Source organism: Gigantopelta aegis, chromosome 3 (genome assembly GCF_016097555.1).
Source record: "Gigantopelta aegis isolate Gae_Host chromosome 3, Gae_host_genome, whole genome shotgun sequence".
Lineage (NCBI taxonomy): Eukaryota > Metazoa > Mollusca > Gastropoda > Neomphalida > Peltospiridae > Gigantopelta > Gigantopelta aegis.
In genome coordinates this window covers 23,568,165-23,592,915 of record NC_054701.1, presented here as the reverse complement: position 1 = coordinate 23,592,915, position 24,751 = coordinate 23,568,165, and the positions used below count along the sequence as shown (strand labels likewise).

Genomic DNA, 24,751 nt, shown 5'->3' with positions numbered 1-24,751 from the left:
TACCTACTAGCCTGTAGTCTGATGGCTTAACCACTGCGCCACCGAGACCGGTGGGCCCCTGCAAACACCAGGACGGCTAGAAGCACACTGAATATTCACTGACGTTCCCTTAACGGTGCGTGCTCATTACGCGATTAGTCTCTTTCTCTCTCTCTCTCTCTCTCTCTCTCTCTCTCTCTCTCTCTCTCTCTCTCTCTCTCTCTTTCTCTGTGTGTGTGTGTATTCGTGTTTTTTTTTGTTGTTCAGTATAATTTTAATCGTCAAGAGAGCTATATTAGTTGGAAAGATCGTACAATGGCAGCAAACTAGGGAAAGTCTCTTTAAGAGATGTTTTATTTGGGAATTCTCGGCCTACAGCCCATCCACGCTCGTGCTGTGTTCTTCGGGTAGCCCTGCAACACTCGAGCATAGTCGCTGTCAAACTTCCAGTACCTGAAATAATACAGTGCAACCTTTAAAGTCCAGTAATTAATTAAACAGTACATAGTAAGAGTAGATGGCGTTTTTACCGAAATGCAATAATTAGTTATACCTTTGCTACCGTCTATTTTGTCGCCCGTTCTGGGGTTTTTTTTTTTGCCGGTAACATAGAGGGCAATACATGAGTGGTCGTTAGATACCACTTATCTTACAACAAGTTATTTTAAAATGTATTTAACGAGCGAAAGCCAGTTTGATACGTTTTTAAACAACGAGTTGTAAGATAAATGGTATCTAACGGACACGAATGTATTATTCTATTTCTAACATATCCTCAAAAACCACGTTTTAAGCAAATTTTACATCTTTTTTGACTAAACGTTATTTTCAGTCCATGCACTTACGGGTCACAGACAGATGGTTGTCAGATTAACTATACGTCACAGTGTAATCGATTTCGTTCGTGCTGGGGTTTTTTTCATTGGATGTATGGCATTGGTGACCTGGTCATCACCTAGAAGCAGCCAGTCGTATGTCTTGAAATTGTTAACAAGTGTGTGTTAACAAAAATAGCTGTTCTTATCAACGGGTGTGTAAAAAAAAATGGACATACCTTGTACCTCAAAAAAACCTTAAGTGTTTTTGTTTTTCTTGCTTTCTTTTTTTCTTTTTTTTTTTCTTTTTTTTTTTTAATTGTCAATAATTTCAGTTACTCTTGATGTAAAAAGATAAGTAAATAACACTTACACTTTTCCTTTAAAGAAGTAGGTTTCGCCGTCCGTGAACTGGAAGGCGGCCTCGATGTGTGGTCTGAGACCGCGCCAGAATTCGTCGATCTGTCTCGGGTAGCCAGAATGGTGGCGTGTTAGTGTTTCCGTCCATGCAGTGTACTCATTGTTCTGAAAATCACAACTCCAAATAAAATCCACCCCAGTATTTATATTATTAATTAAAATTCTGAATAAAGAAACCCACTATTTAAAATAAAATAAAATAAAAACATGCAAAAACCCCTACCCAAATACAAAAAAAAAGAAAAAAGAAAAAAAAAGAAGCAAACCAACATCTGTATTACTAATTACAACTCCAAATAAATAAAACTCACTGTTTATATTATTAATTACAATTCCACATAAAGAAAACCTAGTAATTACATCTCCAAATAAAAGTGAACGTTTTTTTTGTTTTTTTAACGACACCACTAGAGCAGATTGATTTATTAATCATCGGCTATTGGATGTCAACCGTTAGTAATTCTGACATATAGTCTTAGAGGAAGGAAGAAAATGTTTTATTTAACGACGCACTCAACACATTTTATTTACGGTTATATGGCGTCGGAATATATTTTTCCATTAGTAGCAAGGGATCTTTTATATGCACCATCCCATAGGCAAGATAGTTCATACCATGGCCTTTGATGTACTAGTCGTGGTGCACTGGCTGCAGCGAGAAATTGCCCAATGGGCCCACCGACGGGAACCGATCCCAGACCTACTGCACATCAAGCGAGCGCTTTATCACTGGGCTACGTCCCGCTTCTTAACTCCAACTAAAGAATCGGCGGACCCGTTGGGCTATTTCTCGTTCCAACCAGTACTCCACAACTGGTGTAACAAAGGCCGTGGTATGCACTATCCTGTCTGTGGGATGGTGCATGTAAAAGATCCCTTGCTGCTAATCGAAAAGAATATCCCATGAAGTGGCGACAGCGGGTTTCCTCTCTCAATATATGTGTGGTTCTTAACCATATGTCTGACGCCATATAACCGAAAATAAAATGTGTTGAGTGCGTCGTTAAATAAAACATTTCCTTCCTTTCAACTAAAGAAACCCAATAGTTTAGTTTCTATTGCTAGTATCAAATTGTCAATCGGAAATATTACAGATAACGAATGAGGACAGAGCAATCCTCTACCTTTCATGACGTTTGGGAATCTGTGATTAACATTTTGACAATTTGTGTCACTCAAAGGAGAACCAATTGTAATAAGAGAGATGCTATTTGCTAAACAAGCTTTTGTTAATGTTAAAGAGCCTATAGAGTTTGAAAAAAATCATTGAGTTGTTTTCAGTTGTGCAAACTTCGGTTCACAACCAGAGCATAATGCTGATAGCATTAATAAAGTAATCATATAGAAACCATTCGACACAGATCGCAAATGTTTTCCATTCGAAAACCACTCTACTATACCTAAAAATATAGTCATAAATAAAATAAAATACTTTTCATAGTTTCACTTTTTCTAAAGTTTTCCTTGTCAGTAGTTACAAATTTAATACACCGTCTTTTAGATTATTTTCTTTTACACTGTATTATCTTTACAAACAATAATGTATTAGTAATGTAAAATCTTTACTGAACGGTATAAAGATCATTTTACAATTTATGTTAACAGATACTAAGATAATTGTTTAATTCATGTTGACATATTGGCATATATTGTACACAAATGTGATACAAGCTTCAGGTGGTTTCTAAACTCGGTATATATAATTACCTTGAACAGATATATGCGGTTATCTTGCCATTGCAGTGCGGCTCGATTTCGTTGAAAGTCTGTGGGTAGAGGTTTGGGATAACCTCTGTCCAATTGAAAACCGGTGTAACGCCAATATTTTCTACCTGTAATAAGATCTTCAGTAGATTAAATGACTGTTTTGTTTATTTTTGTTTATTTTAATTTTTATAACCAGCTATTATTAGCTTTTTTTAGACTGAAAAATGAAAGCTTGGCTGTAACTGGGACTAGAGGCAGGACAGATGTCCGATCCCTCCGATAAATATAAAACAGTGGGGTGGGTTTTAGTTTTAGTTTTTAGAATGCACTTTTTGTCTAGTTGCAGACGATGATGATGATAACTAGTTTAACGTGCCCATATACCACTAGGGTTTCGAACACGCCCATCCCGAGTCCGACCTCCGATAAGATCGGTGGCCTGACTCAGGATGGAAGGGGGAATGGGCAGAATTTTTTAAATAGCAATTAGTAAAAAAAGGTTATAAGCCAAAAATAAAAAGAATTGACTGTTCGGCCGAATATTTATATAATTTGGAGCATTTTAGAAGGACAGTCCAAAATTAAATAAGAGAAAGAAGAGAGGATCGGACTATTTAATAATATTTTAAAAAAAGAAGTAATTTCGACATAAAATTTTGAACGCAGATCTAAAAGTTTAAAGTCCGATCGATATGTCCACGCGAGTGGCCTCGTTAAGGCCGTTTGGGTGCACAGCTTAAAGGGACGAGATGGGTTGCATCCCGTCAAGAAAACCCCTAGATTGACAGTCGATAGACGTTGAAGGTGTAGTGCTGTGCTGAAATACAGATCTTGAGAAGCCGGAGACAGAGTATCAGACTAGGGTATAGTCCAGTCGTCATGGGTTGGTATAGTGGTGCGGACTGGCCCGACTCCGGCGGATACGAGATGGTATCACTATAAAGCAAGGTAAAGTCTAGAAAAAGAGTAGTAGGGCCGACCCCGCTTCCTATTTCTTCTTAGAGTGGGGCGGTCAATCTTCCAGTGCTGCTAGGACAGGCTCGGACATGTAGAGACTAAACGCGAACAACCGTGGCGTTCTGCAGAATGGCCGTCATACGAGTCACGAAAAAAACAAGTCGACAGTCAGACGGAGAAATGACGTGGAGGCAAGGAATCTCGCTAAAAAAGAATCTAACCTGGTGGTGCAGGCTGTCGAAACGAGAAGCGTTCCAGCGTTCAATCAGTTCCAATGGCCGCATACATCCCAGTAGAAAACTTCATTTCGCTGACAAAACAACGAAATGAAAGACCCTCAAGTCGAGTACACGAAAGCACGTGCAGTGTGCACAAGCGAAACAAACACGTCTTACCGCATGGAGCTCCAGACTGGGATGTTGCAGACGACCTTTTAATTACCATGTCTTTATCCTTTTTTTACAAGCCCCCATTAGATATTTTAGACTTATACGGCTGCAGAAATAATGTTTATTTCATCAAACCTCAGCACATTGTTTAAACAGAGGAGCCCTTTTTACTTGTCAAACATTATACCATAATAACCATAGTAACTGTAATACGGTAATTATCATTTAGAATTTCCCCTTTTCTCTACTGGAGAAGACCCTGTATTACCATGGCTCTATATTTACTTCTCCTTACTCTCCCCCAACCCTCACCCCAGGTGCCGCTTTGATGTTCGTTTCTTTATTTTTTTTTTATTTTTTTTTTTTTTTTTTTTCACTGTTATAATGATTATTTTTGTATGAAAACAGATACATTTGATACACATTATTGTCAATGTACCTTTGAAAAAAAAGGTCTTTTGTCTCAGCCGATCAAATACAATGGCGGAAGCACTTTTTGGCGCCCTCCTGTAAACATGATTAAGTCTCTTGGGAAACCCTGCTGCTACGCCGTTTTCATCAAGTTTGTAAATCTTTTTCTTTGCAAACGCATACGTGTTTCCGTCATGGCCTGAAATAACAAACATGTAATAAGATTAAGCATGCTCGATACTTGGTGAACTTTCTAGGCATCCATATGAAAAAGAAACTAGTAGAATATTAAAGAAAACAACGCAAGGTTAACGACATCTCAGGAAATGTTTTTAAAGATACAATCTCACCTCACCATATCATATCATTTACTAATACAAAATACAAACACAACTACAGTTTTAATAGTTTTTATAAAGGTATGTGTCATCGCTATCAACAGTTTTCGTCAGCTGTCTTAATGTAGCATACGAGTCTGTCGCCATGTTTTAATACTTTGTAACCCAGAACAGTGAGATAGCGACCCGTTTCTGGCTGTTAAAATGGAGACTAACACTTTCTAAAGACACTGTCCGAGTTTGCCGCTATTGTAACATCTTCTCGACCAGTAGAGCCTCTTTAATCACCACTGTTACATACCCGTATGCAATGGATTTTTTTAATGTGTTTGTTGTTCTTGTTGTTGTTGTTGTTATTTCAATGTTACTGGTCGTTCTTATGTTTGTAGCATTATTTTTAACGACACCACTAGAGCACATTGATTTATTAATCATCGGCTAGTGGATTATGTTTGTAGTAATGCAAACTGGAGTTTATCTAACAAACATTACGTACGTCATGAAAAAATATATATGTTTGGAAGTAAAAATACATTTAAGCTACTATAAACATTAAGACGATCAGAAACACACTGAATATGGATACATTGATGGTGAAAACAAGACAGTTTATTTAAAATGTAATTTTAGTCGTTATAAAGGTCTTATTGGTTGGAAAACATCTTACAGTGGCAGCGAACTCAGGATAGTCCGTTTAATGCGATGTAGATTAGCTACCATAACCAAACGATATCGAAGAATGACGCGATGGTACGAAAAAGTAACGTGGATGATCCGTTTTAAATAATTCAATAGTAAATATATACTTGAGATCGCAGCTTTAAACGAAGACTAACAGATATCAGACATATGATAACTGTAAGATCCAAATTGACGAATGAAAGAAGAAACCCGCTGCTGCCACATATGCTACTCTTATTATATAGTATATCTTTTATAAACGTTTTCAAATAACACGATATTTGATATGCCAATTGTGGAGCATTTGATGGAACGTAAGAAAACCCAGCAAGTCAGTGGAAGGATGGGACTGGTCCTGTGACCCATCGAACTCCTAGTGAATGCTCTATATGTGACCTAGTTTGCGATCTTACACACACACACACACACACACACACACACACACAGACACACACACACAAAATAAAAGTATTTTTATAAACCCCCCAAAATCGACCGGCCTCGGTGGCGTCGTGGTTAGGTCATCGATCTACAGGCTGGTAGGTACTGGGTTCGGATCCCAGTAGAGGCATGGGATTTTTAATCCAGATACCGACTCCAAACCCTGAGTGAGTGCTCCGCAAGGCTCAATGGGTAGGTGTAAACCACTTTCACCGACCAGTGATCCATAACTGGTTCAACAAAGGTCATGGTTTGTGCTATCCTGCCTGTGGGAAGCGCAAATAAAAGATCCCTTGCTGCCTGTCGTAAAAGAGTAGCCTATGTGGCGACAGCGGGTTTCCTCTAAAAAAAACCTGTCAGAATGACCATATGTTTGACGTCCAATAGCCGATGATAAGATAAAAAAATCAATGTGCTCTAGTGGCGTCGTTAAATAAAACAAACTTTACTTTACCCCCCCCCCTCCCCAATTTTTATTTATTAAAAGTGCCCTCTTTGTCTAATACCCTTATAACTGGTTCTCTTGTCAGCTTCCACCCAAATAGTTTTTTAGAGGTACATACACCCCTAACTACCTTACCTACAATGATGTCATCAAACTTCACATTACAGTGTCTTCCCCTGGGTCGGGTCGGACGTGTAGGACGTCTCGTGGGTCGGACGGGTCTGCGAGTTGGGCGTGGTCTGCGAGTTGAGCGTGGTCTGTGTGTTGGACGTGGTCTGTGAGTTGGGCGTGGTCTGGGTGTGGTTCTGCGCCCGCCTGAACCTGTTTGTTGATCATACATAATACAATTTTTAAACACACATTTTCCTTGTATTCAATTAAAATGTGTCATGTTGTTTGGGTTTTTGTTGATGGTAGAGAGAGAAGTGAATAAAAATATTGAGAGAGAGAGAGAGAGAGAGAGAGAGAGAGAGAGAGAGAGAGAGAGAGAGAGAGAGAGAGAGAGAGAGAGAGGGAGAGAGAGAGAGAGAGAGAGGAGGGGGGGGGGGGCGGAGAGAAAAAGAGACAGTCTACAAATACTAGTTACTCAGCTGCTATAGACATTTTGTATTCCCCTATTGTTCTATTAAAATAAAAATTTGTATCAAAGTTAAAATTACAGTTTCAAGCATAAAACCCAAAGTATCAAATCTATATTTTCAATTAAAATATCAAATAATTATATTAAATTTTAAATAAATCAAAGTATAAATTAAAATTAAAGTTATGAAACAGATATTCAGATGCAATAATTGCAGACACGTGGTATGCGATAGAAGAAAATATAAAACACATATACACACAGACTCCAAACTACAGACCATAGGAGAGCTTAGCCCGAGTTCTCTGCCTTTCGAGAGCTAGGCGGACATTTGGACAGGGCGATTATAACTTTTCAAATGTCGAAAGGCAGAGTATTCGGGCTAAGGAGAGATCACACTTCGCGCCCTTCTTGACTTCTCGTCTCATACCTCTGTGCCTATGGCCCTACCGTATAAAGTCTGTATTCCTCTTTTGTCGTCTTGGTGTAGGCCGTAGTTGGCGTCGTAGTGGTAGTACGGCGCCATCAAGGCCTCTGGGATTCGGGAATGCCCCAGACCGAGGGCGTGGCCAAACTCGTGGGCGGCGACGATCTCCAGGTTGGATCCCGATGACGTCATCGACCACTCTTCGTCGTCGTCGAAATGGGTGTCGCCACTAATGGGCTGAGTTCCCGGGAAGTAGGCGTGAGCCAGGGTCCCTCCTGAAACAGTAATGAAAGGGGTTGGTTTAGCTAATAAAATATGATCCCAGTATCCTTCAGTCTAAACACCGATGTCTTAGGCACTACATAATCGTAGTCAGGGTTTTGTTGTTGTTGTTGATGCTTTTTGCAAGGTTTTTTTTTAATCATTTGATCATATCTCTGTCTGAAAGTCCTCGTATTGTTGATGACAATTATGGTGATGAAGTTGTTGGTGATTATGATGATGATGATGATGATGATGATGATGGTGATAATGAAGGTGTTAATGATAGTAATAATTGAGAATACTTAGATGTTGATGATGATCAGATGATGATGATGATGACATATGATGATAATGATGATGATTATGATGATGATGTTGATGGTGCTACTGCTGCTGCTGGTAGTGATGATGATATTGGTTATGCCAATGGTGATTTCAGTAGTTGATACAGTATCAAGAAGGCAAAAGAAGATCTTCACATATTCCAGTTTACTTACCTCTACATTCAAAATAGTTTATTTACCTCTGCATTCAAAATAATTCCCAGTATACTTACCTCTTCCATTGAAAACCATTTTCAGTTTACTCGCCTTTACCACAGAATGAGTTTTTAATCTGTTCACCTCCACCATCAAAAGAGTTTACAATTCACTTACTTCTGCCATCGAAAAGGTTTCCAAATAATGTATCTCTTCCATCGAAAGATTTTTCAATTTACTTATCATCGAAATAATTTGCAATGTATTCACTTCTACCTTTGAAAGAGTGTGCTGTCCAGTTTATATAATTCTACGAGTCAGTTTTCAGTTTACTTACCTCTATAACAGAAATAGTATCCTAATTACTAACCTCTACCATCGACAAAGTTTCCAATTTATGTACTTAATTCTACCATTGAGAAAGTTTCTAATTTACTCCGTTCTGTCATCAAGAGAATTTCCAATTTATTTTCCTCTGCCATCGAAAGAGTTTCCAATTTATTTACCTCTGCCATCGAAAGAGTTTCCAATTTATTTACCTCTACCATCGAAAGAGTTTCCAATTTATTTACCTCTACCATCGAAAGAGTTTCCGGCTCCATCCCCATGGTTGTACCTAGCGAAGCTAATCTCAATCTCCGCCGAGCCGCCTGCGATTTCTCTGATGTTCAAGGGGGTCACGTCGGTCCATTTATTAAAGGCGTTTCTGAACGCGCGCCTGAAAAGACCGAGGGGAAGGTATTTTCTGAATATAAAGCCACATGGAATAAAGGAAAATAGTATCCAACCAATGAACGAATGAATGAATAAATGAATGAATGATGAATGTTTAACGTCACACACTGAACTAACAAAGCCATCGTCTATAAATGAATTTATAAACCAATGAATGCTTCAAATTAAAATTCCTCAGCTGACCAAGTAAAACACAGTTCTTCTAAATAAAATGATATTAGCTAATTAAGTCTTAAAAGTTTAGCATAAAAATGGTTGCTTTTGAAAAGTTTAACATTAACTGTTTGCCTGTTTGTTCTACAATATCAATAGCACAAACAGGGCTTTGATTTTCTATCAACGTAAATTAGTAAAATAACATCAGTTTGGAGTTGGGTAGGCTGTTTTAACGTTCCTTTTTTTTCATGGTGAGGAAGGTAAAATAATGAACAATGACTAAGCATTATACTACATTCAGTTAAAATGTCTGTTAGCTTCTAATGGGGATAAAGCATTCTGAATTTGTTACCTTTGGTCTGTTGACCTGAGTTGTCTTGTGAAGCCGACTACTTTGTAGTTAATGTTGTTGGATGGCCATTTGTAACCTAGGTAAATAAAAACAACCAAAAGGTATTTCTAAAATATTAAATTAACATTTAAGCATTTTAGAGGGTGAGTGTGTGAGTGAATGGGTGAGTGAGTGAGTGAGTGAGTGAGTGAGTGAGTGAGTGAGTGACTGACTGACTGATGGAAGGAAGGAAAGATGGGAGGAAAGAAAGAATTTATTTCATTTCAATTTATTTTTGTAATTTTATCCAATTAAGGTTGAAGCACGCTATCCTGGGCACATACCTCGGCTATCTGGGCTGTCTCTACAGGACAGAAGTTAATGGTTAGTAGTTATTACAAGAGAAGTTGATGTCGTGATCTTATAACTCCCCACTAAGTCGTAAAACTGGGTGAGAATCAGACTGTATAGGAGTACCTACGATGGCCACGACAGGTATATCAAAGGCCGTGGTATGTGCTGATCTGTTTGTGAAAAAGTGCATTTAAAGATCCGTTGCTGATGATGGGGAAAATGTAGCAGGTTTCTTCTAATACTTCGTGTAAAAAAACTTCCAAATGTATGACATCCAATAACCGATGACTAATAAAGCAATGTGCTCTAGTGGTGTCGTTAAGTTATACTTTTTATGTCGATGTCTTTACTGCGTCACTGATATAACTACCAAAATGTGTTTTTTCTTTAATAATACCTTTCCTTTTGAATAGCTGTACATTTTGGTTGTGCTAATTGCCATGGACTGCATGTCTTTGGCGTCACTGACCTGGAACTTGAAAAGCCAATGGCTGGCCGGGACCACGATGACTTGGTCGTTGTATATCTGGCAAACCACAGCGAGGCGATCGCATCTTACGAACAGTGTGATGATCAAGATGACCACTTACTGGCAAGCCGTTAAATCTCTGGAACTCTCTAGTGTGAAGAGAAGAAACGTCAATATCTCTATATATTTTTTCACGACACAGCTTAAATGTAACAGAGCAAAATCACTTTCGGTAGTATTAATTTCAGTGGATTGCATGGCTTTGGCGTCAGGGCCATCGCCGTGGAGCAGCCAATCCGTTGTCGTTAAGTCAATATCCCATGTACGGGATCACAGTTTTATACCAAAACATTTAGAAACGGTTTTCTCTCCATTCAGTATGTAATAAAGTTTGAAGACTGCAGTTTAACAGACAGAAAATATATGTGGCATACCGTATTGCTTCAGCTCTAGACGCATCATCGTGAGGAATTCCATCAGGATTAGGCTCCAAGTAGCCGAATTTTTCCATGAATGACTGTTCATGAAATAAAAAACCCAACAACTATGGCTACATGTAAGTTCACTTTAATAAGGTTAATATTCAAAATATGTAGGCATCTACTGAGGGGTGGTGGGACTCGGGGGAAGCTTTTTCACCCCAGTACTGACTGAGGATAACACTGTCTTCTTTTCCTACACCCACCCTACCCAGATCAAAGAATATTTCTTATGACGGTAGAATGTCGATCTTAGTATAGTTATAGATAAATCTCGGAGAGAATCTAGAAATATATCTATAGATATATCATAATATATATATGATTATAGTAGTGAGAAAAGGATATTTCTCAGCACTCTACTCTCTCGCCTTCTCTAATTTCTCTGCATGAACTACGAGCTCTCTATTCTCGAGAGTGCGAAGTAGAGAGCAGAGCGAGAGGCGCGAGATAGACGAGCAGATAGTTGAGAGATGCATAAGGCGAGGAGAGATAGAGAGTAGAAGAGCTAATCAGAGGAGTAGATCGAGAGGAGAGAAAGCATGAAAGAGATAAAGCAAGAGAAACGAGAGATAGAGGGAGGAGAGATGGAAAGAGACGGAATAAAGGCGAGAATTTATCTAGAGTGAGAGAGCCTAGATAGTCGAGATATCGTAACGAACTCAGCTACCGCCGCAACGAATTTAAATCGGGTTTAGAATATATTCCCTGTATCCAATTGTAGCATATCTTCTATCGCTCGTATAATCATTATCTCATCTCTCTAATGCCTATGCCATAAAGAACTAACTTATTTCTAAAGACATCCCCTCCCTCTCTATCTCTCTACTCTATCTCTCTCTCTCCCTCCTACTAAACTCCCACCCTATTTCTCTATCTCTCGGAAATACCAGCCCCTTAACTCTCTCTCCCCCTCTGCGACATCTACTACATCGCCCCTCCATTCCCTGTCTTTCTCTATCTCTCTGTTAAAACTCCCCTCCCTTTCTCTCCCTCTCTCTCTCTCTCTCTCTCTAGTATCTCTGCCCTCCCACTCCCTCTTTCTCTACATCCCTCCCTCTCTCTCTCTCTCTCTCTCCTCCGCTCTCTCTCTCTCTCTCTCTTACTTCTCTCTCTCTTTCTCTCTCTCTCTCTCTCTCTCTCTCTCTCTCTCTCTCTCTCTCTCGTGTCTATATGTGAAATATGTGCTACACGCTGTCAACACTAAGTCTTATCTTAAGTACATATTTATTTAAGATAATTTGTTGGAGAGGTTTCTATGTGGTCATACCATGCGAATGTTGAACTCGATGGGCCACGAAGCTAGTCCATAGTTGAAATAAATTATAGAGTTCAGGTCATTAAACTCAGAACAAAGCATGGGCGTCGGAAGCGGATAAATGATGCATCCCCTAGCTGAAAGGTGATTTAAGATACAAAGTGCCTCATCCCCCAGTTGCTGACATATTCTGATACTTATGTAAATAAAGCAAATTTACCAACAACAAAACAATCGCAGACATTATGACAAAACCAATAAATAGCACAACTAAACACAAATAAATAAATAAATAAATAAATAAATAAATACAAAATGAATAAATAACTGAAAGTTATTTTTTGTAATTGTAAATGAAATAAGGAGGCACATTTAATTAAGTAATTTGACACTTGCGTAGGTAGCAGCAGCTATGGTTTTTATATATGTGTACATGTGTGTGTGTGTGTGTGTGTGTGTGTGTGTGTGTGTGTGTGTGTGTGTCACCCCACCCCAACAACACACACGCGCGCACTTTTTGGCAACTTCCTACGCCCGTATTTGATATAATTTAAACTCGAATGTAAGCAGGAAGCGGTTTTTTAGCAAAGCAATGTTGACATCATAATATTATTGAGTTATATGTTAGTTCCTCCATTTCAATCAGTGTCTCACGACTGGGATGGGGGACATTCACATAACAGTACCTTGCTGCTCTTCCGTAGAAATCTATGTAGCAGCAGATGGTTTCCTATCAAACTTCATTGTATTAAACACTAAATAACTTTGGTTTCAAATGTTCTTAAGTATTGTTAAACATATTCGTTTCGTTTAGTTTCCTACTCTATGCTTTTTTTTTTCTTTTTTTTTTAATTTTATTATTATTAATTTTTAATCATTAATATTTTCAACCATTGTGCATATTGCAGGGTTTCAACTTAAGAATTTGTCTCCCACGACAATTTTTAAAATAATTGCCTTGGGTGAAACAGCCCACCGACGGCAGTTTTGAGCCTGCCTATGGCAATTTGTAAGTGATATTTGCAGCAAATAAACATGACTGAAAGGTTATTTTTCTGTATATAGACATATTTTTAATTGTGCAAATGTTAAATATTGGCAGATAACATATACCAGGTGTATACATTTTGCCATTGTTGAGGAACTTTACCGATTGATGCTCTTTACCTACGGCAATCTATATCTCAACGACGGCAATTGCCGCCGTTGTTAAGTTGGAGCCCTGATATTGTACTTCTATTGTTCCTTATCTGTGTTTGACACCTATAGGTCGGTGGTTAATTCATATTTAGGTGTCGTTAACATCCATCTTTTCATGTTCATCCTTTCACGCATTCATAAGCACCTCGTCGTCATATGATTCTTTCTGAAATATTCAACAACAACAACAACAAAAGAAGATAACGTCTTACGTCTGGGTCAAACGCCTGGCGTTTTGTTCTTGCATGATGTGGAATCTCTTTACCGATCACTCCAGCCATCATACAAACCACTGTAACTGTGTAATACAGCATTTCTTCAGCTCTAGGTGTGTCGCAGTTTGTTAATATCAGAATTTCGGAAGATCCAGAGCCGCATAGAATCCGTTTCTTCTTGTACAGGATATTCAACACGTAAAGGGTTCCGAAATCTGATGCGAATCTTTGCAACAACGACTACATAATTTACAAACAGTTAATTTTGATAAATTTAAGTTTGACCTAAAATGCTGTCTGCATCAACAATTTAGACACTTATTCACAGTTATAAACTGTGGTGTCGATACACATTTGACGTCTGCGAATTATTAATCTCGTGTTTGCATGTAGCTCAAAATCAGATGTCTCGCGACAGGTCAGCCGATGCATACTCTGGGTAACATCTACACTGTTTTTAACTGTTCGTGTCGCCTAGGTAGACGGTTTGGCTAGCCAGATACCCTGGATATGACCGACATTTGATCCCACACTCGAGGTCATTTTATCAGCGATTTGAAAAATAAATCCAAGAGTTTGTTTGCTTGTCGTATTAATGCAATCCACAAATAGTCCACCCAGACAACAGATCATGGACGTGTTAATATGTTTGTTTAATTCGGGGTCGTGTAAATTTAAGCATTAATTAAGAATCGAGGTAAACAATGTAGGTTTGTACAGGCAATTATTTCTGTTGCAGTGATTTGAGATGTTCCATTTTTTTTTTATAGACTAGAAACCAAAATATGTTGCGTACGAAAGTACCTGTACGTAGTCGAAAGGGCGGTCCAAATGAGACAGTTGCTTTGGGGTCCAGACCATAACATACCTTGAAACCGCCATACTAATTAAGGGCTAGGGGCGGGACGTAGCCCAGTGGTAAAGCGTTCGCTTGATGCGCGGTTGGCTTAGGATCGATCCCCATCGGTGGGCCCATTGGACTATTTCTTGTTCCTGTGAGTGCACCACGACTGGTATGTCAAAGGTCGTGGAATGTGCTATCCTGTCTGTGAGATGGTGCATATAAAAAAAAACCTTGCTACTAATGGGAAAATGTAGCAGGCTTTCTCTCTAAGACTATATGTCAAAATTACCAAATGTTTGGCATCCAATAGCCGTAGCCAGTGTACAACGACTGGTATATCCAAGGCCGTGGTATGTGCTATCCTGTCTGTGGGATGGTGCATATAAAATATCCCTTGCTGCTAATTGAAAAGAGTAGCCCATGAAGTGGCGACAGCGGGTTTCCTCCCTCAATATATGTGTGGTCCTTCAACATATAACCGTAAATAAAATGTGTTGAGTGCATTGTGAAATAAAACATTTAGTTCGTTCGTTCCAATAGCCGATGATTAATAAATCAATGTGCTCTAGTGGTGTCATTAAACAAAACAAACTTTAACTTAATTAAGAGCTAAGGAAATATGGATATGGGACATTTTTTGCGTGCTTCAGAAAACTGTTCAAGCATGCCTGTCGTGGGCACAACACCTGACTTGGCCAGAGAGTGCTGTCCAGGACAGAGAAGTGGGGCTACAGAACTCTTTGCATTATCTGTATCCAATTACAAGGGGTAGGATCTAGCTTAGTTGTTAGAGAGTCCGCCTCAGGTGCATGGGTTGTAGGGTCGAACCTCCTCGGCGAACACATTTACTGATTGGGTTTTCCCCATCATAACCAGTGCTCCACAACTGGCATATCAAAGTTCGTGTTATATGATATCCTATGGGAAAATGTAACGGGTTTCCTCTGAGTCTAAAACTAACGTCGGAATTATCAAATATTTGACTTCCAATAGCCGCGGTCTACAGGCTGGTAGGTACTGGGTTCGGATCCCAGTCGAGGCATGGGATTTTTAATCCAGATACCGACTTCAAACCCTGAATGAATGCTCCGCAAGGCTCAATGGGTAGGTGTAAACCACTTGCACCGACCAGTGATCCATAACTGGTTCAACAAAGGCCATGGTTTCTGCTATCCTGCCTGTGGGAAGCGTAACTAAAAGATCCCTTGCTGCTAATCGGAAAGAGTAGCCCATGTAGTGGCGACAGCGGGTTTCCTCTCAAAATCTGTGTGGTCCTTAACCATATGTCTGACGCCATATAACCGTAAATAAAATGTGTTGAGTGCGTCGTTAAATAAAACATTTCTTTCTTTTTTTCTTTCCAATAGCCGATGACGAATTAATTGGTGTGCTCTTGAGATGTTGTTAAACAAATACACTTTATATCCAAATAAGGTCCAGGCATATTCATTCTGGGCGTAACTAGTGATTACAGTTTGTTTGTTTGTTTTGTTTAATGACACCACTAGAGCGCATTGATTTAATAATCATTGGGCTATTGGATCTCACACATTTGTAATTTTGACAGGGTTTTAGCGAGCAAACCCGCTACATTTTTTTATTAGTGGCAAGGGGTCTTTATGTGCATCATCCCACAGACAGGATAGCACATACCGCAGCCTTTGATATATCAGTCGTGGTGCACTAGCCAGTGACTAAGTCCGGAATCTACTGCTTATTTCGTCTCTGTGTAACCAGACTCAGGGACCGATCTGGCTATGGACATCACTATTGCTGCGTCGTTTAATTTAGTAGACAGTCTGGTTTCTGCTGCCACCTTGGTATGCTTTGTTTTTTGTTTTGTTCTCTCTCTCTCTCTCTCTCTCTCTCTCTCTCTCTCTCTCTCTCTCTCTCTCTCTCTCTCTCTTAAAGCACCTGAAGTGCTACAGGTTTTAGGATCGATTCAGCTTAGTAAGCCAGCTGTCATTCAAGTCGGTGTTGTTAGTCTGAGCAACAAAATTAGTAACATGCGCAAGCGCGTATCTCTGTACAAGACAGGGGCTAAAGATGATTTTACAATTCCTGACTGCATGCTATCGTGAATGGGTGCTTTGCCTATGTATGCATAAAAAACACTGGTATGTGCTGTCTTGTCTGTAGGAAAATAGATATAAAACACTCTTTTCTGCTAATTAAAAAAGTGGAGATAGCTGGAGGTGGGGGGGGTAGTGGGTTTCACTCTAAACCAGTTATCATCTTTATGGACACCGGTAACCAGGGTGGTCTTGCATCGTCTGGTGACGTTAATAAAACTAACAAATCAAAGTGACTGTTGTAACGACATTGTGTTATCATAAAAAAAGAAAACAGAACACCAGTTGAAGAATGTATTTGTCTCATTTAAAAATATATAACAGCTATAATTCAAATGTCTACAGAATATAAAACGATTAGATTCATCAAAAAGAAAAACAGACAAATATTAACGGAATATGATTATTACTGCATAGTCTATTAACGCCAGTTTGATTGCAACTTAACAAAATAAACGGGTATAGAATTATGACAAAGTCGTTTTCATCGAGTATTACAATAATGACAAGCACAAAATACTAAAAAGGTAATATATTATTGGAAGAAAACATTCCAGTAGACGTGTTTTCCCCGATATTTCTCAAATATATAACTTACATAATGTTATAGCAGTTCGCTCGTGACTTTATAAGTATAAAAATGCTCAAATGCTAATAAAAAGCGTTAATTTAGATCTCCTTTAACTTCTCGAGTTATATATATCCAAATAGTACAGGTAATTATCCAAAACGTATTGTGCTAGAGATGTCTTTTAATTAACGTTTTGTCGTAGTGTTTACTTTCCTCTCTGTTATAAAGTAGATTAAATAACTTAGTTCCATCTAACTGCACAAGAAATGTGTTTATTAAAAAAAGGTGCTTCTACTATTTTCTTGCAGTTAGGCGTAGGATACGTGTATTGCCGATGGGCAGATACAAAATCCAAAGACACCCTTTAGTGGACATAATATAAAACGTAGCCATCATGATACAAGAGACTTCTTGTCATCTTTCAGAGTCCGTGCTTACTGCATGTTAAAGCCAGAGAGAAGCAAACTGAAGACTTTAGCAACATGTTCTGACTTCAACTGCATCGTACTTGTACTGGCAAGACTATATTAAATCATATTAGCACGACTCTTGACGTCTACAATTCAAAATCCTTAAGCAGAAGATTTTGTTATTTGCATTGATTGGAGAATCCTTTCATGTTAACAGACCTGTAAGATATCTTTGGATCTCCTCCTTTATTAAAATCTGCTCCTTATTAAAGCCTTGAATCAACACTTTTAAGTTTTACTAGCACACGTCCTGAAGTCTACTATTCAAAATCTTTACGCAGACGATTTTCTTCTTGGTCTTGGTCAGAGAGCCCTTTCAACCTAACAGATATGTACTTGTATATCTGGATCTCCTCGGTTATTAAATCCTGGAATTTATACTTTAAAGTTTTGCTAGCACGGATCTTGACGTCTACAATTCAAAATCCTCAAGTAGAAGGTTCTCTTCTTTGTCGTGGTCAGACAGCCCTTTCAACCTAACAGACCTGTACTTATATGTCTGGATCTCCTCCTTGTCCTGGTGTTGATCCTGGTCCTCAAAGTACGTGAACTTCATGTGGACTCCGTACAGAAGCTTCTCCACCTGAATATTAAATACACGTGTAACATTAAAATAAAGTTAAAATGAGGGCAGTTTTAAAAAAATAATAAGATGGAGGAATTCATTTCATTTCAACTTATTTTTGTGCTTATATGCAATTAAGGTTCAAGCACGCTGTCCTGGGCACACACACACATCGGCTATCTGAGCTGTATGTTCAGGACATTGGTTGTTAGTAGTTAGTGAGAGAGAAGAGGGTGTATTGGGCTTACACCTACCCATTGAGTCGTTAAACCTCGCTCTGGGTGGGAGCCGGTACCGGGCTGCGTACCCAGTACCTACCAGCCTTATGTCCGATCACTTAACCATGACACCACCGTTATGTCTTATATGTTTAGACTTCGTGTTTTGCATATTTTGAAGAAACTGGAGAATATTCTGTGATTTAGAGAGAGATTATTTTTCACCCTCTCGTTTAAAGAATTCACACTAAAAAACATTAGTATGTGTGATTGATACTTGGAAAACTTGCTTCTCCATTTCCGAATAGCTGCTGCAGTAATACACTGTACAATGCTAAAGAACTCATGGGCAGATAAAATTCCTAGACCGATAGCATTTAGCTCCCTTGTGTAGAGGCAAACAATAAGGAATTCAGAATGTTTGCTTTGCATAGATATACAGACATGTGCAAGGAGGGATTGGAGGGTTTAATTAAAATCTTCTATGATAGCAAATTAAGTCTGAACATATTTTGAAAAGTCAATGCCAATGCACGTGATACACTAGTGCTGATGGTTCATATCAGACTAAATTGTTTATTATAATCTTACCTTGTGCACACGAATCACTATTTTATGATATTTGACTCCTCGCTTTCATATCATATCATTATGCTATGGATTTTGGAGGGATTTAAAGCCAATATTCAGTTTTTAATTTTTAAAATTAACTTTAGAAAGTTGAATTTGCAAGTACGTGTAATACACGATAACATTGTTAATCTAAATATGGTCGTAGTGACCTTCCTATTAAGGGAAGCTATTATTCCCGCTCGCCATCACTCGCCTGAGATTAGTTCTAGGAGAGTAATGTCAGTTTATGTAGTTATCAATATGGTAATATCTTAAATGGCTCGCCACAATCTAAGTTAGGGAAGCACTTAATCTCCCACCTCAATTTTCAAAGCACGGTCTGCACTTATTGACTAAAGGGTTTTTTGTTTTCAAAAACTATACTAAAATCAACAATTACCTGGAAATCTGTCATGGACGTACAGCATGAATGCCACGTGAGAGAACCACGTTCCAAGGGTCAATACGAAATAACTTCTGACCAAGAACGTCCAGATCCCACTCTTCCAATGCTTCTCCAACAAGATGGCCGCGGCGACGGCCAACATGGCGTAGACGGGCAACACGTGGACGACCTGCTCGAGCGGCTCCTTGCCGTGCATGTAGGCGTGGTAGTAGAAAGCCACGCCGTACCACACGAACGACAGGCATACTGTCATGTAGTTCGTGTCCCTGGGTAACGGCACGCCGCAAAACGTCATGAGGTCAGAGATCGCATGCAGGATGAACATCCCGTATATGGTCATGTGTTGGATGTAGATGAGTTTTCTGAAATTGCCCTCATCGTCCAGAAAGTAGGCGCCCCCGTCGACTACCTCGCCTATAAAACCTGTAATTTACGAAGCAGAATTATATACATAATTGGGAGCGGGACGTAGCCCAGTTGTAAAGTACTCGTCTGATGCGCGGTCGGTCTAGGATCGATTCCCGTCGGTGAGCTAATTGGGCTATGTCTCGTTCCAGCCAGTGCACCACGACTGGTATATCAAAGGCCGTGGTATGTGCTATCCTGTCTGTGGAATGGTGCTATTAATTTAAAAATGTACCGGGTTTCCTCTCTGAGACTACGTGTCACAATTACCAAATGTTTGACATCCAATAGCTTATGATTAATAAATCAATGAGCTGTAGTGGTCGCAAAAACAAAACAAACTTTACATTCATTGTTACCTTTTAAATTAATATTCATGTACAAGATAAAATTCAAGAGATATTTCAACAACATCGTGACAGGATTATGGAATTGATGTTAGGTTTTAATATTAGAGCAGTTAAAAAAACTACACGAAGAGAGAATAATTTATTAGCTATAATAAATGTTCTTTTTAACCCACCAATCAGTTGTTCAAGATGTGTGTATCAGTGGCGTAGGAAGGTCCCACTTTTACACTATTATAAAGCAAATATAAAGCAAAATATCTGAAAAGTGTGTGGGGGGGGGGGGGGGGGGCACATAAACTCCCCCCACCCCCCGCTTCCTAGTGTGTATATTTGTCTGTCTGTCTTTATGTATGTCTCTGTATGTATCATATGTAAATGTATATTTGTCTGTGTACGTATATTTTACGTGTCTACTTACTTGTCATATGATTTTCATGTAAACTGGTAATTTAGAAATGTGTTTTACTTTGATAAATAAAGAAACCATTTGGGGCTTTTAATTACCTATAACAGGGAAACAAATCTTGAAAATAATTTCTATAGGTATTTTGCGTCTTCCTGGTAAAACGTAGCTGATCTGAGGTCGAAACTCTTCTCCGCGGCTTTGACTCTAAAAACACAAATCGAAAAAAAAAAAAAATAGAAATAAAAACCCGTAGACTTCTACAGGTGTGTAACGACTAACGTGTTGTCCTTATTATCTTTCACAGCGTAATGGAAACAATGTAAATAATTGTATTTGTTTTGCTCAAAATAAACATAAATGTTATATTACAAATTTCATGATATAACAAATTTATCAGTACTTCGGAATAATATACATAAATGTATTAGTTTATGTATTTAAGCAAACTGATAACAAATTGATTATTATAATAGTATGAAATTCGTATAAACCGTGATCTCTCGCTTATTTGTTGGTCAGTGTGTGCGTTGTGTGTTGTATGTGTGTGTATGTGTTTTCGTGTGCGTGTGTTTGTGTATGTGTTTTCGTGTGTATTTTTCGTGTGTGTGTGTGTGTTTTCGTGTATGTGTCTGTGTTTTCGCGCGTGTTTCGTGTGTGTTTTCGTGTATGTGTGTGTGTTTTCGCGCGTGTGTGTTTTCGTGTATGTGTATGTGTGTGTTTTCGTGTATGTGTGGTTGTTTTGCTCCTCTCATGTGTTATGCTTGTTTGATATTGATGATGTTGATGCTTTCCTTTGGCAAGTTCAAAAACATTTTAACCATCAGTTACTTTTAAAAAATACTTTTTAAACCACATTTATGTCAAACGTAATCCCTGCACCCGATATAAAGTCTATGTATATTATGTGACAAATCTCATAAAAAGATTATAGGCAGTCAGAACTTACAATAATGTAGTCTTTAAAACCATGAACCATCCACCAGAGAGCGATAATAATAAAGAACAGGCCTTCATCGATGTGACCCCAGAATGACCCCATTTTGGCTGGAATAGAACGTTTTCTGAAAAACACAATATGTTTTACAACTGCACTACTACTTCTATATCAAAGACCGTAGTAAGGACTATATATTGTCTTTAAAAATATGTATATCAAACTTGTTATTTGGTCTAGCTAAACAGCAACGGTCAAAGAGTTGGGTGCCCAGAATAGCGTGCTTGAACCGTAATTTGATTGAACCACGATAATAAGTCATTTCATCATCATTCAGTTATATCATTATAAAATTCTCTTGCTGTATGTTGATAATACAATAATACCGGAGTCCAACGTCGTTTCTGCATCTTGCTCCAATTTAATACTAATCTAATAATGTTATGGTATGTGTTGTCCTGTCTGTGTAAAAATAGAGAATATCCTTTAATTGGTCCTTTCCCATTCCAGCCAGTGCATCACGACTGGTATATGAAAGGCCGTGGTATGTGCTATCTTGTCTGTGGGATAGTGAATATGAAAAATCCCTTGCTATTAATGGAAAAAATGTAGAGGAATTCCGTTCGAAGACTGTCGCAATGACTGAATGTTTGACATCCAATAGCCGATGATTAATAAATCAATGTGCTCTAGTGGTGTCGTTAAGCAAAGCAAAGTAACTAATTGCCCATCCTTAATGGGAGCGTCCTATTTAGCAGCAGTCAGTTTCTTTTGCCTCTCTAAATGAAATGTCAGTATAAGCATCCACACCCCCCCCCCCCCCCCTTCCTCCATCCCGAGTCAGGCCACCGATCTTATCTAAAAAAAAATTGACCACCCGATCTAATCTAACGGCCATATTTAATGAGTAGAATTTTCTTTATTAATTATATTAATTCGAGATGCGCATCAAAATTTTAAAGGCCCACTATTTAATTTTTGAATGTACATTTCAAAATTGTCCGCTTAATTTTTCTGTCCCGGGACAAGCCCCTGGCTATCCAGAGACAGGCCCCTGGACGGACATGCTCGAAACTCTAGTGGTATATGAGCTTGTAAAAATTATTCGCACTCGCACACTCAGTATAAGCCATAGTTTCAAAATGTACTGAGATGTAGTTGTTGTTGATGATGCCGATGTTGTTGTTTCTGCAGTACGTACTTTGGGTATTAAGCGGATACGCTGGTTCGCCTCACTTACGATAACGGTCGATTCTCTAGAAGGTAGTCCCTTTCAAACAGCAATAGCCTTCGGTGCCATGATTTCTGTCATCGCTGTTCTGATCCAAAACACTTTGAAAATTAAATCCTAAATATTGCCTGGAGATTAGTAAATTAGAAAACCTTTACCACTGTAATATCATTTCTCTAACACAAAAAACTTAACAATGGACTGTTAAAATAAATATGTTGGTTACAGAAGGAAACACTGTAGTGTCTCAAACAACAAACATTGTTAAAGGTAAAGAAAGATGAAAGTTTGTTAGCATTTCAAAATAGTAAGAGACGGGAGCCCCTGCAGTGAGACAGGAAAACAGTTTTCTCACGACATGACATCTTACGTGCTTTGTCACACGACGATACTGAACTTACCGTACTGTATATGTTATTGGTCTGTGTTATAGACACAATCGAAAATGGGGACACTCGGGGCTGTGGTGGGGGCTTGGTTCGAAGTAGTAGGATTCGAATCACTACCAGTCCACTAGCAGACTCATTCTGTTCTCAGGAGTGGACAGATCAGATCTTGATGGAGGTACAGCCTACGTTAGAGAGAGCAAGAGCGAGAGAGAGACAGAGCGAGAGAGAGAGAGAGAGAGAGAGAGAGAGAGAGAGAGAGAGAGAGAGAGAGAGAGAGAGAGAGAGAGAGAGAGAGAGAGAGAGAGAGAGAGAGAGAGAGAGAGAGAGAGAGAGAGAGAGAGAGAGAGACAGAGACAGAGACAGAGACAGAGAGAGAGAGAGCAGAGGCATACACACAGCAGAGGGTGAGGAACAGGTGAAGAAAGAGAAGAAAAACCCCCGAGAGAAACAAAACTATAGTAGTTAAAAAAAACCCCACAAAAAAACAGAAGATGCAGAGGGGAAAAAAAGAAACGACAGAAAGAGGGATAGGGAGAAAAAGAAACAGTGATACATACATAGACAAAAAGTGACAGGAAAGGAAGGAAATGTTTTATTTAACGACGCACTCAACACATTTTTTGTACGGATATATGGCATCAGACATGGTTAAGGACCACACAGATATTGAGGTAGGAAACCCACTGTCGCCACTTCATGGGCTACTCTTTTCGATTAGCAGCAAGGGATCTTTTACATGCATCATCCCACAGACAGGATAGTACATACCACGGCGTTTTTTTACACCAGTTGTGGAGCACTGGCTGGAAAGAGAAATAGCCCAATGGGTCCACCGACGGGAATCGATCCTAAACCGACCGCACATCAAGCGAACGCTTTTACCACTGGTCTAAAAATGGCAGAGATAGATATAAAAAATGACAGAGATAGATAAATGTTTGTTAGTTTTTCGTTTTCTTTTGTGAGGGGTGGTGGGGGAGGGGAGGGTTTTTTGTGTTTGTTTTGTTTTGTTTTTTGTATGTTTTTTTGGGGGGGGGTTAAGGGGCTGTTGGGCGTGCGCGTTTGGTCAACATTTATTGAAATACACGATCCACTTATAACATAAGCTAAATTGTTTAGTGTAGGCCCTCCTGAATCGTTTATCTTCCTTTATTTCTTTAAATATATTTGTATCAACTTTGTTCGGTGTATGGTAGTAATATAGATCTAGAATCTGGACCCCTGAATTATTAAAAAGCAAATGAAGAGAAAATGAAATTTGTAGTCAGTGTTATTACAGTTTACAAACCGATCTTCTGTAAGTATATTATTCCAGCGTCCACTATCAAAGTTTCAAAGGGTATGTAATGGTTATCAGGTTCTAGACCGCGTCTCTCCTGTTCAGACGCAGGAGCCGGCCCAGGCCGACAAATACGCCCATGACAGGCGTGCGCTACAACAGCTTGTTCTGAATGCGCACGTTAAACCCTATGACCTGACCTGACCTGAACTGACAGCGTTTCGATCCCACTTCCTTTAACTGTGTGATCAATTCTGAACTACTCTTCATATCGATAACAGTTTAGCTATCCAGGATATTACCATTGCTTTGAATGAAATGCATTAAAAGAGTAACAGGTCTGGAAGAGTTGTGAACCACATGCATAATTATTGACCCGTGACCACACGTATATGGGATGGCGGTTTGGGTTTGAGGGTGGTTAGGCACAATCAAAGTCCGTCTCACAGAGAACGCTTTTTTCATACTA

General features: G+C 39.0%; 2 protein-coding genes across 3 annotated transcripts in view; both read right to left on the bottom strand.

The window, feature by feature from the left end:
* Window positions 1-13,965, bottom strand: part of LOC121389397 (matrix metalloproteinase-24-like) — a 14,023-nt gene extending 58 nt beyond the window's left edge. Inside the window, exons 1-11 of the mRNA XM_041521002.1 lie at window positions 13,528-13,965; window positions 10,813-10,895; window positions 10,379-10,527; window positions 9,577-9,652; window positions 8,906-9,051; window positions 7,614-7,865; window positions 6,719-6,904; window positions 4,707-4,877; window positions 2,922-3,046; window positions 1,168-1,319; window positions 1-432 (exon numbers count right to left, since the gene is read on the bottom strand). The exon at window positions 1-432 is cut by the window's left edge and continues 58 nt beyond it. Of these exons, the coding sequence (XP_041376936.1) occupies window positions 333-432; window positions 1,168-1,319; window positions 2,922-3,046; window positions 4,707-4,877; window positions 6,719-6,904; window positions 7,614-7,865; window positions 8,906-9,051; window positions 9,577-9,652; window positions 10,379-10,527; window positions 10,813-10,895; window positions 13,528-13,629 (1,542 nt within the window). The 5' untranslated portion in view covers window positions 13,630-13,965 and the 3' untranslated portion in view covers window positions 1-332. The remainder of the gene's footprint in view (window positions 433-1,167; window positions 1,320-2,921; window positions 3,047-4,706; window positions 4,878-6,718; window positions 6,905-7,613; window positions 7,866-8,905; window positions 9,052-9,576; window positions 9,653-10,378; window positions 10,528-10,812; window positions 10,896-13,527) is intronic.
* A 2,761-nt stretch (window positions 13,966-16,726) lies between these two features.
* Window positions 16,727-23,653, bottom strand: LOC121367722 (transmembrane protein 45B-like). 2 transcript variants are annotated; one of them, XM_041492063.1, is made up of 5 exons: window positions 22,624-23,653; window positions 21,396-21,510; window positions 20,548-20,653; window positions 19,283-19,711; window positions 16,727-18,070 (listed from the first exon to the last, which is right to left on the bottom strand). In XM_041492063.1, the coding sequence occupies exons 2-5, from the start codon at window positions 21,486-21,488 to the stop codon at window positions 18,024-18,026; spliced, it is 675 nt and encodes a 224-aa protein (XP_041347997.1). In that variant the 5' UTR covers window positions 21,489-21,510; window positions 22,624-23,653; the 3' UTR covers window positions 16,727-18,023. The 2 variants fall into 2 exon arrangements, with proteins under 2 accessions (XP_041347997.1, XP_041347998.1); XM_041492064.1 differs by having other exon boundaries at window positions 21,396-21,493.
* Between the last annotated feature and the right edge of the window lie 1,098 nt (window positions 23,654-24,751).

Bases quoted from the DNA above. Each gene is read 5' to 3' on its own strand.
- LOC121367722 (XM_041492063.1), bottom strand. From the start codon at position 21,488: ATGGGGTCATTCTGGGGTCACATCGATGAAGGCCTGTTCTTTATTATT. The intron at 20,654-21,395 runs GTAAGTTCTGAC...TTGTGTTTTTAG, and splicing joins GTTTTAAAGACTACATTATT to AGTCAAAGCCGCGGAGAAGA. The intron at 19,712-20,547 runs GTAATTAAAAGC...CGTAAATTACAG, and splicing joins GATTTGTTTCCCTGTTATAG to GTTTTATAGGCGAGGTAGTC.